Source organism: Amblyomma americanum, chromosome 1 (genome assembly GCF_052857255.1).
Source record: "Amblyomma americanum isolate KBUSLIRL-KWMA chromosome 1, ASM5285725v1, whole genome shotgun sequence".
Taxonomy (NCBI): domain Eukaryota; kingdom Metazoa; phylum Arthropoda; class Arachnida; order Ixodida; family Ixodidae; genus Amblyomma; species Amblyomma americanum.
In genome coordinates, this window is record NC_135497.1 from 112,969,972 (window position 1) to 112,988,281 (window position 18,310).

General features: G+C 42.2%; 1 protein-coding gene across 2 annotated transcripts in view; it reads right to left on the minus strand.

The window, feature by feature from the left end:
* Positions 1–12,352: 12,352 nt before the first annotated feature.
* The window catches only part of LOC144135048 (aurora kinase A-A-like), a 31,512-nt gene continuing 25,554 nt past the window's right edge, over positions 12,353–18,310 (minus strand). For both annotated transcript variants that reach the window (XM_077667816.1, XM_077667812.1), the window contains exons 7-8: positions 14,982–15,213; positions 12,353–12,478 (exon numbers count right to left, since the gene is read on the minus strand). In XM_077667816.1, coding sequence (XP_077523942.1) covers positions 12,374–12,478; positions 14,982–15,213 — 337 coding nt within the window. In that variant the 3' untranslated portion in view covers positions 12,353–12,373. The remainder of the gene's footprint in view (positions 12,479–14,981; positions 15,214–18,310) is intronic.

Here is an 18,310-nt window from a genome sequence, read left to right on the forward strand (position 1 = left end):
GTGTGTGTGTGTGTGTGTGTGTGTGTGTGTGTGTGTGTGTGTGTGTGTGTGTGTGTGTGTGTGTGTGTGTGTGTGTGTGTGTGTGTGTGTGTGTGTGTGTGTGTGTGTGTGTGTGTGTGTGTGTGTGTGTGTGTGTGTGTGTGTGTGTGTGTGTGTGTGTGTGTGTGTGTGTGTGTGTGTGTGTGTGTGTGTGTGTGTGTGTGTGTGTGTGTGTGTGTGTGTGTGTGTGTGTGTGTGTGTGTGTGTGTGTGTGTGTGTGTGTGTGTGTGTGTGTGTGTGTGTGTGTGTGTGTGTGTGTGTGTGTGTGTGTGTGTGTGTGTGTGTGTGTGTGTGTGTGTGTGTGTGTGTGTGTGTGTGTGTGTGTGTGTGTGTGTGTGTGTGTGTGTGTGTGTGTGTGTGTGTGTGTGTGTGTGTGTGTGTGTGTGTGTGTGTGTGTGTGTGTGTGTGTGTGTGTGTGTGTGTGTGTGTGTGTGTGTGTGTGTGTGTGTGTGTGTGTGTGTGTGTGTGTGTGTGTGTGTGTGTGTGTGTGTGTGTGTGTGTGTGTGTGTGTGTGTGTGTGTGTGTGTGTGTGTGTGTGTGTGTGTGTGTGTGTGTGTGTGTGTGTGTGTGTGTGTGTGTGTGTGTGTGTGTGTGTGTGTGTGTGTGTGTGTGTGTGTGTGTGTGTGTGTGTGTGTGTGTGTGTGTGTGTGTGTGTGTGTGTGTGTGTGTGTGTGTGTTTGTTTGCCTTGTGTAATTTTTACTTTTATTTATTTCTTTACCCTTATCCCGAGGGCATTACAGACAGTAGTGGGTTACATACGACAGTAAAACAAAATTACGGCAGTATATACATATATAAATCAAAATAAATGAGGGTCACAAAAAACAAAGAAAGGTTACATAAAAGCAGTAAAATGAATTAACAGCAAATAGGACAGAATAAAAAAACGATATAAGCACAGAAGGCATAGCGACAGCTTTTGCAAACATAAAGAAAACGGTGTAACACTAAAAAAGCATCAACGTGTGCGTATCCAGAACAAGAACAACAACTGTTTTTTAAAGAAATTGGCTGGATGAGGAAATTAGCCGTAAAAGCAAAAATGACACTGCTGTTTATTTATTTATTTATTCATTTATTTATTTATTTATTTATTTATTTATTTACATATTACAGATACCTCAAGAGCCTTTGGGTGAGGACCTTATATGAGGGGTAAAGCTAAAGGTGCTCATTTGGGAGTAGCACACCTAAAGGTACTCCTTCGAGGACAATACATAGGGGGGTGGGGGTTCAGTGTAAAAACATGTATAAGGAACATCATTAACACGCGAAGGACAATAAACAGGTAAGGTTTAACATGGAAAAATAACTAAGCGCCAGAGAGTAAATAAACAGGCGATTAGAAAGAATATAATACAAAGTATAGGTTTAAAAAATAATAAGGCGTAATGGACATGACAAATACTACAATTTACGTAGTAGGCACGAAAAGAACGGAAGTAATCGAAAAAGTTCAGTAAATGGAAAACATGGAAACTGGAAGCATTTCAAATGCCAACGTCTCTGCAGATGAGATCAAAAAATGCGAATGCGTTAGATTCAATGGCTATATGCGCTGGTATATCATTCCTATCTATGATAGTGTGTGGTATGAATGACTTCGCAAATGCAGATGAACGACACGCGGTGTGTTTAACTCTGTGTGGGGCTGGTTGAGTCGCGGAAAGGCGGCTGATGGTGATTGGAATAAATCGTGGTGAAGAGATGGATGGTGATGCAGTTAATAGAAAAGCGTTAGTAGTGATAGTTTACGGCAGTGAGATAAGCCTTCTAATTCGGCGCGATTTTTTAAGGCAGTGACGCAGGTAGCATATGAGTATTCTGAAAACAAAACGTGCCGCCTGGTTCTGCAAGGACTAAATGTTAGCTACGAGATAGGCTTGGTCAGGATCCCAAATGGCTAGTGCGTATTCAATCTTCTGACAAATGAGTGCTATGAAGTTAAGTTTCTTCAGGTGCGGGGGAGCCAGTCAGAGGTTTTGCTTTATCAGGCCGAGGAAGAGAACGGTGGTTGGTAAAGTTATATTAATGTGGTTAAGCCATGTTAAGTCTGAATGCAGGCGACCTCTGAGGTATACTTGTAAATAGTTGCAAGTTCGACCGAATCGTTATTTAAGTAATAGGTTATGGGAATGCGAAAATTGCAAGTGAAAGACATAAGTTTAGTTTTAGAAGAATTAAGTGGCGTAAGCCAAGATGTGCACCATGCTGTTACTACATCAAGGTCAGTTTACAAACACTGTTGGTCAGTGTTAGAAACAATATTACGGCATATCATGTAGTCATGAGCAAACAGCATAACTGGAGAAGACACGGAGATAGGTGAATCATTAGCATATATTAAATAGAGGAGTGGACCAAGAACGATCCCCTGTGGTAACCCTGATGTGATTTTAGAGTAAGCGGAGTTGTAGTTGTTAATGGAGATAAAATGAAGTCCGGCGTTTCTTGGGTTTGACATCAGCAGTTTAGATTGAACGCGGACATGGACGGAGAAATATAAGAAATTTCCACGTTAGATCCGGGAACATCATCATTAGCCTGACTACACCCATTGCAGGGCAAAGACCTCTCGTATGTCTCTACAATTATTTCTCTCCTTTGCGAGCTGCGCCCACCGTATTCCTGCAAACTTCTTAATATCATACACCCATCTAACCTTCTGCAACCCCCGCTACGCTTGCCTTCTCTTGGAATCCACTGCTTCACCCTTAACGAGCAGAGGTTATCTTGCGTTCGCATTACATGCCCTGCCCAAGCTCATTTATTCCTCTTGATTTCGACTAGGATGTCATTAACACGCGTTTGTTCCCTTACCCACTCTGCCCACTCCCGGTGTCTTAACGTTACACCTATCATTTTTCTTTACATGGCTTGCTGTGTTATCCTTAGCTTAAGGTGAACCCTTTTCATTAGATCAGGAGGAAATTACAAATTATTACCGTACTTGGGATGAATGGTGTCATTAGCTTCTTGCAGTTTTATACCACGCTACCATATGTGTAGTGCCTGGAAATGATGCATTCCAAATCGACTTCCGACGAGTTACTGTATCCTTCAAGTCCCTACAGTACTGCGACACCTGTTTCAGCACAGCACAAATTGTAGTGCACTATTTTTACGCAAGTGTTATTTCTTGGTGAACCAGTGCAATGGCACGAGGCCAAAAAGGAGAGGACGGGACAAGTGCTGGTGTGTTCGCTCACAGCTGAGACCCGCAGTGTGCTGACGCCTGTAGTGGCTCAGTGGTATGAGCATTTTCCTCAAATGGGAGGTGTGGGGCATAATTCCTAGTGCTCCCAGCTACCCACCAGTGATAAATGCGTACAAGCTTTCCCCTAGCCTCTTGCACTATCGAAATATTGCTTGCAGATGCTTATTGGCCCGCCTTGTGAACGAAGCCTTCTTTGAGAGGGCTGGTGATAAAGGTGTAATGAAATTGCTTAACTGCGATAGCTACAACTCTTTTTTTAAGGAATCTTTTAACTGACACGTTATATATACACACAGTTGTGTGCGAAGGGACTTGCAGCGTTTTCAGAGAGTGTGCTGCACCTAGCAGCGATTGCTTTGTTTCAGGTGAATTTTGCATCCTTCATGTCGTATGTTATGTGGTTCTTTTATGCCATATAATTTAATAATAATATAATTTATTGGTCTTTCATTACATATAATGGAGGAGATAAGGCAAAAAGCTGCGTACGCAGCTTGACTAAGGCCTTATCCCCTCAAAGGCAAAACAGTAGTGAACACAGACCGAACACCGATCAGAAACTAGTAACAAAGAATAATGAAGACAATAGTTACAAATGTACAATAGATTCAAGTATCTGCGCCAAAGAAAAACAAATTTCGGTTAGGAGCAAACACAAAATGCAGTGGTAGGCCAAGTCGACAATGTACACAATGAAGAAATTATGGGTACGGAAGGAGCATGAGTAGCACAGCATATTATGACGTGAAGCAATGAAGGCACATAAAAATGTCTAGCACATCATTTGACATAGGAAAGCAAAGGAAAAAACGGTTAGGTTCTTACTCGCTGAGCATTAAATATAGCGATAAGGACACAAAAAGTATGGTACAGCGGCACATTGCTTAAGATATAAAACTAATAAGGACATTACAAAAATAGTGTCGTGAATTATCATGAAGGAAAAAAAAGTTGTTTTAAATGTTTGAGGTGAATGTTAAGAATGTCTATATTTTCTTGAAGAAAATTGTTGAGAAGAGTTGGTATCTGATATTTTAGAGAGTGTGTTGCATAATTAGTTCGATAATGCTCTACTTTCCAGTATAAGGGATTTCGCGTATTATAACCCGATGGCTCTTTGATTACCAACTCACCAAGGTTAATAAGATAATTATTGTGCTGTAGTTTGCCACGAATCAAACATTTACAAAGCTGGTATCTATGTATATCATTAACGCTTAGCAAATTCAGGTTATGGAGCAAGGGTGCAATCGGATGATCATAGGCAGACCGGGTCATAACACGGATTGCCTTATTTTGGAGCCGGGACAGTTTTAACTTGTTGCTTAGTGTGGTAGTACCCCATACAAGAATGCAATAATTTATGTGCGACATGAACAGAGAATTGTATAGGATTAATGCTATTTTCTGAGGAAGGTAGTCTCTATGGCGATGAAAAATACCTACCATGTTTCCTAACTTGGAAGCTATGTGGTCCACATGGGCGTCCCAAGACAAGGTTTCTGTAAATAATACGCCTAGCGTTTTAAAACTAGGTACTATGTCTACTGTGCAATTATTGAGGGTAAGTGTTGTGTTTTGCGGAACAGATCGAGACTTTGCGCGATAAATGATGGCTTTAGTTTTTGTTTCATTAATTACTAGACCATTTGCCCTTGCCCAGTTACTAACTTTATGTAGAATTGAGTTACCGGTATCAAGAAGTTCTGTGCACGTGTCTGATGAGAGTAATATGGTGGTGTCGTCTGCATATATTACAAATTCTGCTCGTGCATCAATTGCTGAAATGTCATTAAGATATATGTTAAATAAAAGTGGACCCAATATACTGCCTTGAGGAACTCCAGAGTTAACTGGCAACGGACATGATGGGTGATCGTTTATGCTTACGTACTGGGAGCGACTACTCAAATAAGACTTCAGTAAGTCTAAAGGTGGGCCATATATACCATAATATTGGAATTTGTCAGTAAGAAGATTGCGATTCATGTAGTCAAATGCTTTAGTGAAATCAATGAATATGCTTAGTACAAATTTCTTAGCCTCCAGATTTTTAATTATATATTCTTTCTGCTTAAGAAGAGCTAACTGAGTTGATCGGTACTTGCGAAAACCGTACTGATCGTCACTTAGTATATTCATCTTTTCACAGTATGACGTAAGCCGTTTGTGAATTAATTTTTCAAGTCCTTTCGAGAAGACTGGCAAGATAGAAATAGGACGGTAGTTATTGAGATTATTTTTTTCACCTTTTTTATGGATGACAGTTACTTTCGCTAACTGCATTGATGCAGGAAAGACACCATCTCTGAAGCACATATTAAATATATCAGTAAGAATGGGGGCTATGATGTCTAGTACAAATTTGATAGGCTTGATTTGCATGTTATATGCATCACAGCTGCAACTGTTTTTGAGGGACATAAACGCGGTGATTACTTCGTTCTCAGTTACTGGATGGAGATACATACTGTTTGTGTGGTTAGGTTTTATAAAAGAACTTGCAGCACCGGTCAACGTCGGTGTCGGCAAATTAGTAAAGTATTCATTGAATACATTCGCTAAGTCAGAACCGGATATTGTTCGACCATTTATGACAAGATCGTCTACACAACTTGAAGATGCTGACCGATTTAAGAGACTGTTTAGTTTGTTCCACGTAACTTTAACGTCACTGGCGGTACTTTGAAATGCATTTTCAAGGTAACTTCCTTTAGCAACCTTCAGTGCTTTATTAAGATTGTTGCGGTATTTTTTCAACTCGCGCAAGTCGCTGACTTCACGGGTGGCTAAGAATTTGCGAAACAGTTGATTCTTCATGGTAATTTTGGTTAACAATTGAGTCGTTATCCAAGGTTTTCGAATTCTTTTAGAGGTACGATATTCTATAACAGGAAAGTATTGATTATAAAGTGTACTTGATTTGTCACGGAACAAATCAAATGCGTCACCTGCGTTTACAGCATTTATCACATACGACCAATTGACGTTCTGTAGATCCTGACGAAACCTTATCAAACTTGAGTGGATGAAGCGCACAAAAGGCACGGCATATAGGCAAAGACGGACACGGCACAGGCGCTACTTGCAACTGTTTATTGGATACACGCACTGCTTATTTATAGCCAAGAGGTAGGGGTGATGGAAAAAAAAACACAAGCAAAGGGTAAAAGATACTGGCGATGGTATGGATACTGCATTGTAGGGAAGTGACTCAAATCTTTCTAAACTTATCTAAAAATATACTCTCATTCTTCTGTATGACTAGCGATGGGGTGCTGATGCAGGAACTCCCGCCTTTTTTAATCCGGTGAGCTTCTAGCAGTTCTCGGGCAGACTTATCTTTACTTCTGCAATTGATTTGAGTTTCCTGGAGCTTTGGTTGACAATTCTTCTTCTCTTCTTTGCCGCAGTCCTTGCAGTGATGCGGCAAATGTGACCCGGTACCAACTCTTAGTGATCGTTTGTGCTCGGTTAAACGAGCATTAATACATCGGCCTGTCTGGCCGATGTACACCTTTCCACAGGTCAGCGGGATGCTATAAACCACACCCACAGCGCATTTCAGAAACGGGTTTACATGCTTAATTTCACATTCTGTTGATTTGGCATCATCATTTCCAATCTTTCGACACAGCGATGCAAGTTTTCTGGGTGCAGAGAAGACCACTGGTACTTTGTATTTTGCAGCAACACGCTTAAGATTATGAGCCACTTTGTGGGAGTATGGAATCACCACCGGTTTGATTTTCTTTTCAGATACTTCACCATCTTCGCTCTTTCTTTCTCTTTCTTTTTTTACTTTTTTCAGTAATGCTTCCGTGACAGAACTAATTACCAGGGAAGGAAAGCCTGGCTGTCTAAGCTTTTGTATCTGTATATCAAAGCTTTCCTTTACTTTATGACAGCACGATTTTTTGAGAGATGTTTCGAGGCACATGATGGCAATGGCACGTTTCACAGTTTTAGAGTGCGTCGAATCGTAGGGCAACAATTCTTTGCGGGCACGAGGTCAATACATCCGGCAAACGCCTTCGTCAGTAATGGTTATGTCAATATCTAAAAACTGCAACTTTTTTTCTTCCGCGACTTCATAAGTAAAATACAAACCCTTACCATGTTGTTTAAAATCTAAAAGGATATCCTGCACAGTTTGCAAATAAGTCAAGGGTGATTGCTTAGTCAATATAATTAAAAAATCGTCAACGTACCTAAAGGTCTTGAGAACTTTGCTTGCGTCAAATGCCACCGATAAGGTCCTGTCAATGCCCGCAAGAAAGATGTTGCACAGTACGGGAGCGACGCACGAACCAATGCATATTTCTCTTTTTTGCACATACATTTAACTTTGAAAAGAAACGCTTGTCGAAGACAATTAAAACTCTAAGAGTGCTAAAAAGTTATCTGCAGATATTCCGGCAGTATTTTGGAAAGCAATCAGGCCGCTTGTTTCAATGCAGGCCAAGACAGATGCCATCCACTCTGCATGTGGTATAGAGTAAAAGAGATCAACCACATCTACAGAAAAAATACAACCTAGTGATTCGTTCTCCCGCAGCAATTGAATGATTTCCAGACTGTTCTTGACACCAAACGGATCTTCCAGTACCAGGTTATTGAGTTGTTTTTGAAGGTAGCGGCCAACAAGATTTTGCCAGGAACCTCTTTCGCTCACTATGCACCTGAAAGGTACACCTTCCTTGTGTGCCTTCGCAGTGAAAAACACATCCAAACTATTGCGCTTGCTGTCGTGAATACCTTTTGCGAGCTTCTGTAAACCGAGTTCTTCACATACGGAAATTGCCCGAATTTTTACCCTTCCAGGTTTCAGTTTTGTAGTCTTGAAATTCTTGTGGATGGCCTGGACTGCTTTCTCGCTGAACATGCCTGACGGCAAGACGACGAAGCCTCCTTCTTTGTCGGCCTGCATAAGTCGTAGGTCATTGTCGTTGAAAAAAATCTACGACATGCTTCATTGGAGATCGTTGGCGAGGTCCGAATGTTGGTACCGTCCTGATAAGGCTGTCAACACCGTCGAGCAGGCACCTTTCCTTGTCCTCCACATGGGCTTTGTTAGAAATCTGTCGATTGAGGGAAAGGAGCTCATGTTCCGGGATCCTCGGCTCGAGGCTGTACTTCGGTCCCTTCTTGATGACTTGAACGACGTCTTCCGGAACGTATGCTCCCCCGAGAATCTGAAGAGCCGTACCGCCGTCTTGGGCTTCATTCCTTCCTTTGGGTAGCAAAAGCTTTGGGTAGTACGTTCCGGAAGACGTCGTTCAAGTCATCAAGAACGGACCGAAGTACAGCCTCGAGCCGAGGATCCCGGAACATGAGCTCCTTTCCCTCAATCGACAGATTTCTAACAAAGCCGATGTGGAGGACAAGGAAAGGTGCCTGCTCGACGGTGTTAACAGCCTTATCAGGACGGTACCTACTTTCGGACCTCGCCAACGATCTCCAATGAAGCATGTCGTAGATTTTTTCAACGACAATGACCTACGACTTATGCAGGCCGACAAAGAAGGAGGCTTCGTCGTCTTGCCGTCAGGCATGTTCAGCGAGAAAGCAGTCCAGGCCATCCACAAGAATTTCAAGACTACAAAACTGAAACCTGGAAAGGTAAAAATTCGGGCAATTTCCGTATGTGAAGAACTCGGTTTACAGAAGCTCGCAAAAGGTATTCACGACAGCAAGCGCAATAGTTTGGATGTGTTTTTCACTGCGAAGGCACACAAGGAAGGTGTACCTTTCAGGTGCATAGTGAGCGAAAGAGGTTCCTGGCAAAATCTTGTTGGCCGCTACCTTCAAAAACAACTCAATAACCTGGTACTGGAAGATCCGTTTGGTGTCAAGAACAGTCTGGAAATCATTCAATTGCTGCGGGAGAACGAATCACTAGGTTGTATTTTTTCTGTAGATGTGGTTGATCTCTTTTACTCTATACCACATGCAGAGTGGATGGCATCTGTCTTGGCCTGCATTGAAACAAGCGGCCTGATTGCTTTCCAAAATACTGCCGGAATATCTGCAGATAACTTTTTAGCACTCTTAGAGTTTTAATTGTCTTCGACAAGCGTTTCTTTTCAAAGTTAAATGTATGTGCAAAAAAGAGAAATATGCATTGGTTCGTGCGTCGCTCCCGTACTGTGCAACATCTTTCTTGCGGGCATTGACAGGACCTTATCGGTGGCATTTGACGCAAGCAAAGTTCTCAAGACCTTTAGGTACGTTGACGATTTTTTAATTGTATTGACTAAGCAATCACCCTTGACTTATTTGCAAACTGTGCAGGATATCCTTTTAGATTTTAAACAACATGGCAAGGGTTTGTATTTTACTTATGAACTCGCGGAAGAAAAAAAGTTGCAGTTTTTAGATATTGACATAACCATTACTGACGAAGGCGTTTGCTGAATGTATCGACCTCGTGCCCGCAAAGAATTGTTGCCCTACGATTCGACGCACTCTAAAAGTGTGAAACGTGCCATTGCCATCATGTGCCTTGAAACATCTCTAAAAAATCGTGCTGTCATAAAGTACAGGAAAGCTTTGATATACAGATACAAAAGCTTAGATAGGCAGGCTTTCCTTCCCTGGTGATTAGTTCTTTCACGGAAGCATTACTGAAAAAAGTAAAAAAAAAGAAAGAGAAAGAAAGAGCGAAGATGGTGAAATATCGGAAAAGAAAATCAAACCGGTGGTGATTCCATACTCCCACAAAGTGGCTCATAATCTTAAGCGTGTTGCTGCAAAATACAAAGTACCAGTGGTCTTCTCTGCACCCAGAAAACTTGCATCGCTGTGTCGAAAGATTGGAAATGATGATGCCAAATCAACAGAATGTGAAATTAAGCATGTAAACCCGTTTCTGAAATGCGCTGTGGGGGTGGTTTATAGCATCCCGCTGACCTGTGGAAAGGTGTACATCGGCCAGACAGGCCGATGTATTAATGCACGTTTAACCGAGCACAAACGATCACTAAGAGTTGGTACCGGGTCACATTTGCCGCATCACTGCAAGGACTGCGGCAAAGAAGAGAAGAAGAATTGTCAACCAAAGCTCCAGGAAACTCAAATCCTTTGCAGAAGTAAAGATAAGACTGCCCGAGAACTGCTAGAAGCCCACCGGATTAAAAAAGGCGGGAGTTCCTGCATCAGCACCCCATCGCTAGTCATACATAAGAATGAGAGTATATTTTTAGATAAGTTTAGAAAGATTTGAGTCACTTCCCTACAATGCAGTATCCATACCATCGCCAGTATCTTTTACCCTTTGCTTGTGTTCTTTTTCCATCACCCCTACCTCTTGGCTATAAATAAGCCGTGCGTGTATCCAATAAACAGTTGCAAGTAGCGCCTGTGTCGTGTCTGTCTTTGCCTAAGTGCCGTGTCTTTTGTGCGCTTCATCCACTCAAGCTATGAACCAACTTGCCCAAGAAGGTGTTTTACTACAATACTTATCAAACTTGAAGACAAAATTTTTTGATACAAAACAGATCGCGCGGTGTTTATTCGTTTTCTACCTAACTTAACACATATAAAAATTGGAAGATGATCACTGAAGCCGTAAGCCATAACTCCTGACACAGTTTGGTTTAATTCGTAATTAGCTAGAAATAAATCAATTAGCGTTGCAGAACTGCATGTAACTCTTGTGGGTAGTTTAATAGTATTTTTTATGTATTGTGTCTTAAGTAGAAGACTGAGCTCTCACAGCTGATGAATTTGAAAGAATGTTAAGATTAAAATCACCGCCACAGACAACATGAAGTCTATTCTCATTAACATATGTAAACAGACGTTCGAGAAACGCAAAAAAGGTGAATAATTTCCTTCTGGTGGCCTGTATATTGTTACCAGTATGGGTTTGTCGCATAGTACTGATAGTACTTCTATATCTCTAGTGCAAAGTGTAAAAGATGGCAGCAGCTCATACTTTATGGTGTCATGTAATAATGATACACCCCCTCCACGACTATGTTCTGTTCAAGTTGCATATATTGTAACCAGGAAGTCTGTAGGCGTCCATATCACATGTGCACCAAGTTTCAGAGAACATTATAACCCGATATTGAATTCTTGACTGACTGAAAAAGGTGTCTAGTAAAGTACTTTTATTTCTTGCCGACTGCGTGTTCACGTGAAATACCTTAAACGAAGTTTGGAAACCTGCACCAAGAAAGTTGTATATATTATCTGGATCTATGTAACATTCACCTGACATTTAAGAAAAAAGAATCCGCTTAACCAAACAACCACCATGGAAACTACAGTTCTATCGTTGCCAGGTCACCTACTGTCTTGACGCGACACGCATTCTCGCCATCTTTCCGCCTGACAAAGATCTTTGCATTCCTGTGCCATGCATACTGGAAGTTGTGGCTTTTCGCCCATTATTTCGCGTCCCAGAGAAGAGCCCTGCAATGCTTAGTCAAGTTTTCTTGAATGCAAACTGAGACTTTTTGCCACCGATAAGAACAGGAATTTTCTTTCGCATTTTGAAGCGTTATGTGCACTTTCAAAATAGAAATAATTGATACTTCTATGATCACTCGAATGTTTACTGGATGAATACCGGGAATTCGATGCTGCTATTTCCATCAATTATGACGCATTTTACGAAATTTTACACATCCCTGCAAAATAAACTACCGGTATTTTTCGCTCAGAAGCTAACAAATTGTCTTACTTAAGACAATTGAGGGAAACAAAAAGTGGAAGCTGAACAGATAACGAAAATGCTTTGATGAGAAATTTTTGTTCCTTGGATGATGTCGAACATTTAATGCAGTAAAAAAACCTTCGACCACAGGTTAATTACGGTCCTTAAAGGAGATTTCAAGGTGCAACAAGGGCAACCACGCGACAGATGCAGGAAGAAACTAGTGCCCTTCTTGCTGCATGGCTTGAAACAGCTCCATCTGTGAACACACGCCTAAACCACCAGTTTGAGCATCAAACTTTAGCCGGCAGGTGAGAAATAAAAGCTGTAGAGGTGCTGATAAAAGCACTTTTAAAAAAGCACAGCTCTGTTGGGGCTGTCAGATAAAATATGCTGCACACAGATCATGTACACTCTTTATGTACAGGTGGGCTCCCGGCGGAATCTTTGTTCAGAGTGTCTTGCACTCTATACTGGTGTCGGCATTTGTGGTCACCCAGGGGTGACTCAGGACCTCATCTAGAGAAATTCGGTCGGCAGGCCGTATCTTCAACAACTGTTGAAAAAAAAGAAAAAGGAAGACGATGCTCAGCGCAGGCACTCCCACACGAACAAATGAATAAGACCTGGTTCAATGACAGGAAGCATTTGCGGATCATGGAATCCCCCGAATAATTTATAATCCACATTTTCTTTCAAATATGGTGCCCTCTAGGAAACATACCAAAATTTGTCCGTTACTCAACTGGTGTCAAACAAATGCATGTTGACACTCCTGTGCCCACTACTGGCACAATCCGCTTCAGCAAGGCACCAACTGCTAGTGTGAAGCCACAGGTGTGCACTTTTAGCTGTTGATTGCTCTTGTCGCTAACACGAATTGCACATGCGTGGCGTAAGGTGGCAACTTGTTTTCAGACAGTGGGTTGCAGGCATCTCTAAGGTGCTTGGACTTTCCGAGTTCGTAATCGCATCATTTTCTTTGAAGTTCCCTTTCACCAGCATAGCACACCATTTTTCAGCATATAGAGCGGAACTATTTTAAAAACGCAAACCGAAATTAATACGCTGTTTGTGGCCTAAGACTGCACAATCCTCGACTGAGTAACGACGTCCCAAACATTACTGAAAAAAACTGTGCGCAGGTTAAATGGCTGAAACAGTGATTGAACGGTACCCCATACATAAAATCCCTAGGATGACCTGACACAAGGAGAGAACATTTTGCGCAGCGAGCATTAGTCAACGTGCTGGCTATGTCTGCAACACCCCAAATATAGTGTTGCCCGTGGAAATCACCCGAACTGATTCCACGTAAACAAAAAGAAAATTCTAAGATCAAATTTGCACAAAATGACATATTGCTGCCAGACTTTGTGGAAATGTCCCATGCTGGGAGGAGGTTTGCGGTGTCGCCACTTGCAACTTGTCATAGAAACCAATAAAATTGCCATCCCCAAGATGAATGAAGCAGGAAAGTGTAGTGCAAGAAAAAACAAAGAAATTTCCTTCTGGGTTTTAGTTTTTACTGAGCCAATTTTAAATTTTTTAAGGAGACTAAACTTGGACCATAAGGCGCGCGCAAAAAGGCGATCTTGTTATTTTCGGTTTCCTATGACACACACACACACACACACACACACACACACACACACACACACACACACACACACACACACACACACACACACACACACACACACACACACACACACACACACACACACACACACACACACACACACACACACACACACACACACACACACACACACACACACACACACACACACACACACACACACACACACACACACACACACACACACAAAATTAGAATACATTTATATTAAATTACCAGGTAGATGAAATGCAAAAGGGCACACTTCCATCAGTTAAGGCTCGAGCGACCGTGACTGGGATACTTTTCTAGCTTTTCTGAGCAAGCACCATGACAATTACTAAGCCTTGATTACCTGTAGTGCTGTATGCAAATAAATACAATTCTATTTTTGTTGTTTGCACGTTGTACAAGAGCCTTCATCGTGGATATCACTGGTCTCATATTCTTTACAATGCGAATATAAGCCGTCTGCCGAGCCATATTCAAGCTGCCCATTTACAAACGCAAGATGGCGATTTTTCCTTGTCTCTCGTATATTATCTTAAAAGTTGAATTGTGTGGCTCCCATGATGCTGCCAGCATGGGCAAAGAAGCACGAAATTACAGACAAATTTTAAAACCAGCGTGATTTCAGCTAGGCAAACACAATAAGCAAACGTCCCCAACGCCCAGATATTAAACTGAGGCACCCCTTCTAGGTTGTAGAAATCTGCAAAAGACACCAAATTCTGGTTGCGACTTTTCTTAGTAAGGATATACAACAGCCTACATGGGTCACTATGTGGTATTGTCTTACGAAGGCTACACAACAAAAGAATTTCGTCTGATGATGCTTTGGTTTCTAAAGTGGAATGATGGCTGTGATGTAAAAGGTCAGTACAGGTCACATGAGGCGTAAAAGCATTGATATGATTTCTGCTTCATCCTTCCTTGCGATTCCCGCTCAGGAGAGAGGCTGACCTTAATGTTGCAGTGAATTAAAATGAGGGAGCAGAAATTATATCTCAGTTTTTCACGCCTCAAGTGACCTATATTGAACTCCTACATCACAGCCACAGTTCGTCTATAAAAACGTTAAATCAGAACCAAATAAGATAAGAAACTCAATTGTAAATTATTTTGCGGTTGTTGCCGAACACACTGGGATGATCCATGTATACATATGTCCTATGCGTTCTAAAAGAGAAGAAAATAGGCAACCAAAATTTTTACGTCTACAATCCTTACACGCATCAACCTTCCAATTCATGACCGAGAAAGCAGAGTCAATTTGGGCATTGCATTAGCCTATAAACAAGTGTCCAAGTGTTCCTGCCAGCATGTCACCAGGACGTACTTCCCTGCTAGGTATCTTACGTGCCAGCTCCGTTTCACGGGAGTGTACTAGATGTGTCTTGTGCAAATCATCAGTTTGCTCAGAGGCAAACTTGCTCACATTTACAATGATGTTCCGGGCATCAGCGCAGACATATGGTGGAAACTGGACTCTTCCGTCACGAATGCGCCGGTATGTCTCCTGCCGGGTCTCAGATTCGAAAGGCGGCGTGCCGACCAGGAACTCGTAGATGATTATGCCCAGGGCCCAATGGTCAACCTTCTCATCGTACGCAGTGCCCTCGACGATCTCTGGTGCCAGGTAATCTAGTGTGCCGCACCTGGTCGCCCGCCTGCAGACCGGGTTGCAAGAACCACAATTAGAGGACAATGAAACGCAATTAAATACAAGAAAGGATGCTAAAGCAGTATCTTTGCTCCTGCTGCCAGATGATAAGTCTTACAGGCCAGTTGGCCAGACCACACAAACAGATGGGCATTCAGAACAGAACAAGAATAGAGGATGGCATCGCAATTCTGTGGGCAATGACAGAAGGCTAGTTGTGAAATGAAGACAGAAAAAGCTAGGGGGTACTGCACTATTAGTTCCTATGCAGGATATTAACGAAAAGGCTGGAAAAACATGTCGGCAATCTGTATTGACGACACGCACTGAAATCCAGAACTTTTACATGAGCACACCATAAATATTTTCCTGCGGGAAACTTCTGTATATACAATGCTGTTTCGAACATTTTAAAACATTAATTAGTCAACTGAATACCCTCTTCAATTCTGTGCCAAGCAGTGTACATTCAGAACTATTTGAACCCTAAAAGACCCAATGAATCAATCTTGCACCGTTGAAAATTGCTACCAACATGGTCCGAAACTATGGTTGAATATAACAGCCGGTAATGATCAAGATACTATACTGTCTTACACAATGGCCAACACAAAAAAACTTTGGGTGACACTGGCGCTCACCTTACGACTATGATTTGAAACCATTAAAAATTCCCTTTGATTGTTTGTGAGTTCCTTGGTACACCCTTTCACAGACATCGACACGCTTGCTACCATAACAATCTGCTTTATTACACATCAATGTCCATATTAACTGGTGATGCTAATTCGTGACCTTAAGTAACTCAGTGTTCTTGTAATTTAATTCCGCTACTGTGTGGTGTTAGGTGCTCGTACAAGGCCTCCATTTATACACTGAAGAGACATTTTTCGGTGGTGTAGAGGTAGAGTGCCCAGCTCCTGGCCCAAAGGAAAGTGGTTCGATTCCGCTTGACCACCTGTTCACCGTAAAACTACTTTTCTCTGCCACTACCCTCTTTACCAGTCAGGATGATCCAGTCACACCGGCACAGTCGCCGGGTTTTCTGTTGAACGGGATCTTTAAACCTAACGAGTTATAAACTGACCACAGGAATAGCTGCCACCTGTAGCTATCAATGATAGCCAGCAATAAAAAAATGTGCTGAAGAAATATATGGCTAAAGCCTCCAATTTTCAGCAACAGAAAGATTACAATTCCAAGAATGAAAAATAAGGAATCGGCAACATGCTACGGGAAGCCTCCCGCATGTTAATGCAGTGACCTTTCACGCAACAGACGTCTCCTCTGCTTCGCTTCTTCGTGCACTGAACTGCCCAGTTCTGGGCACATCAGTCCTTTTTCTCTTACTTCTCGCGGCTTCTTTCCAATGCCTCCTCTTTTTCAACAACCTGCGACGCGTTCTTTCCACATTTTCAGCAACTCTCTTCACAATGTGTGCTGGGCGCTTTACCTCAATGGCACCTGTCGGCAAGTTTAATTTTCCTCGCACCTCTGAAGTTTGGCGAGAGAGCTTGCTGTGGTTACGGACAGAGTTGCGAGACTGTTTTCTCCGCTCTGCTCTTAATGCTTTTCCGGAGCACCAATCACACGATCCTGCAGACGTCGAACAAGTCCAGGATTCGAGGACATCAATTTCAATTGTGAACGAACGGTGAAATATTGTAAGGTACTGTTAGGGAACTATTGACAAAATGGTCCATTCTTTTCATGCATAGTAAACCTTCCTTTTAGGATTGTCGAACGCTTGCATAGAGTAGTATAGAGTGCCACAGAAAACAAATAGGGAACTTTTTTGATGATAGTAAAATGTCAACACCAAAAAATACAGGCCTGTAGAGGGGAGATCTACTGATATATTGATTATTACAGTTGAATTCTACTATATGAAAAAATTGAGTTCACGAACTCCCAATTGAAAATGCACAGGTCCAGAATTTATCGGCATGTGGCCCATTTCACTGTATCACAGCTAACTTCACAGGTCCAGCCCTGGCTCTTCACACGCACAGTTCGCGAGCACCTTCCCAGTCGCTGCTGGCGAGTGGCCGTAGTATATGCCATGCTAAAATTCAATTTAGCATACAGTTTACTGTGCTACAACTGAGAATGAGATGAAAAACGTAGCGCAAAGAAACGAAGACACAGAAAGACGGACAACACACGGCGCCGTGTGTTGTCCGTCTTTCTGTGTCCTCGTTTCTTTGCGCTACGTTTTTCACCTTGAAGTTATGAACCAACAAGCCCAAGCATATAACCTTCTGAGAATGAGAGATTTACTGGAGGCGACGACTGCAGTGAGAAATGTTTTACGGCGACATCCTAGCAGGCAGCACCTTACTATTACTCGAACATACGTTTCAAAAGCAACTCAGGTGGGTCTTCACAAACCTTTTGGGTTGGTAGCCACATCACACTGATTCGAGTCCTCTCGAAGGCCACTACGAACCAGTTTTCAAAAACACAGTGGAAAAGTTTTAAAACAGCGGAAACAGCACATCGACACTGAAACTGAGCCCGCGGCCAGAAGCTAGAAAAACTCATATGCGTGCTGAATGGCTGAAGTAGTGACTGAAAATGAAGAGTATTTTGATAAAATGCTTAAGACCACCAAATACAAGCCTCAGAATTTTGTTACTGAAGAGAGAAGTGCGTATGGATGTGCTGGAATTGTATGAGAGTCTAAAATGCAGTGTTGCCCACAGATAACAACAGAACCGAAGCTGTGAAAATGACAAGTTTCAAACTCTACTTGCGCCCAAATTAAATGTCGCATGGCTGCCAAACTGTGCGAAAGCAATCGGAAACGATAGAAACCTACCGTACAAGTTCAATTAGAATAGGGTAACCTTCAAAAATCTACGAACATAACTGTTTCAACACATAGCGTCTGAACCACGGTTCGAAGATGCTACATGTCTACGTATGGCCACATGTGTTGCGTGAACAAGGCGACTATTCCCAGCTTAGCACGTCAGGTTGTTAAGCGGGTGGACAAAAAAAGACTTAGGCCCGTTTGTGCAATAACAAGCAACTTGAACTTAAGGCTTAAGGGGTTTGAACATCACAAAACATCTAAGACTACGAGGCACGCCGCAGTGAAT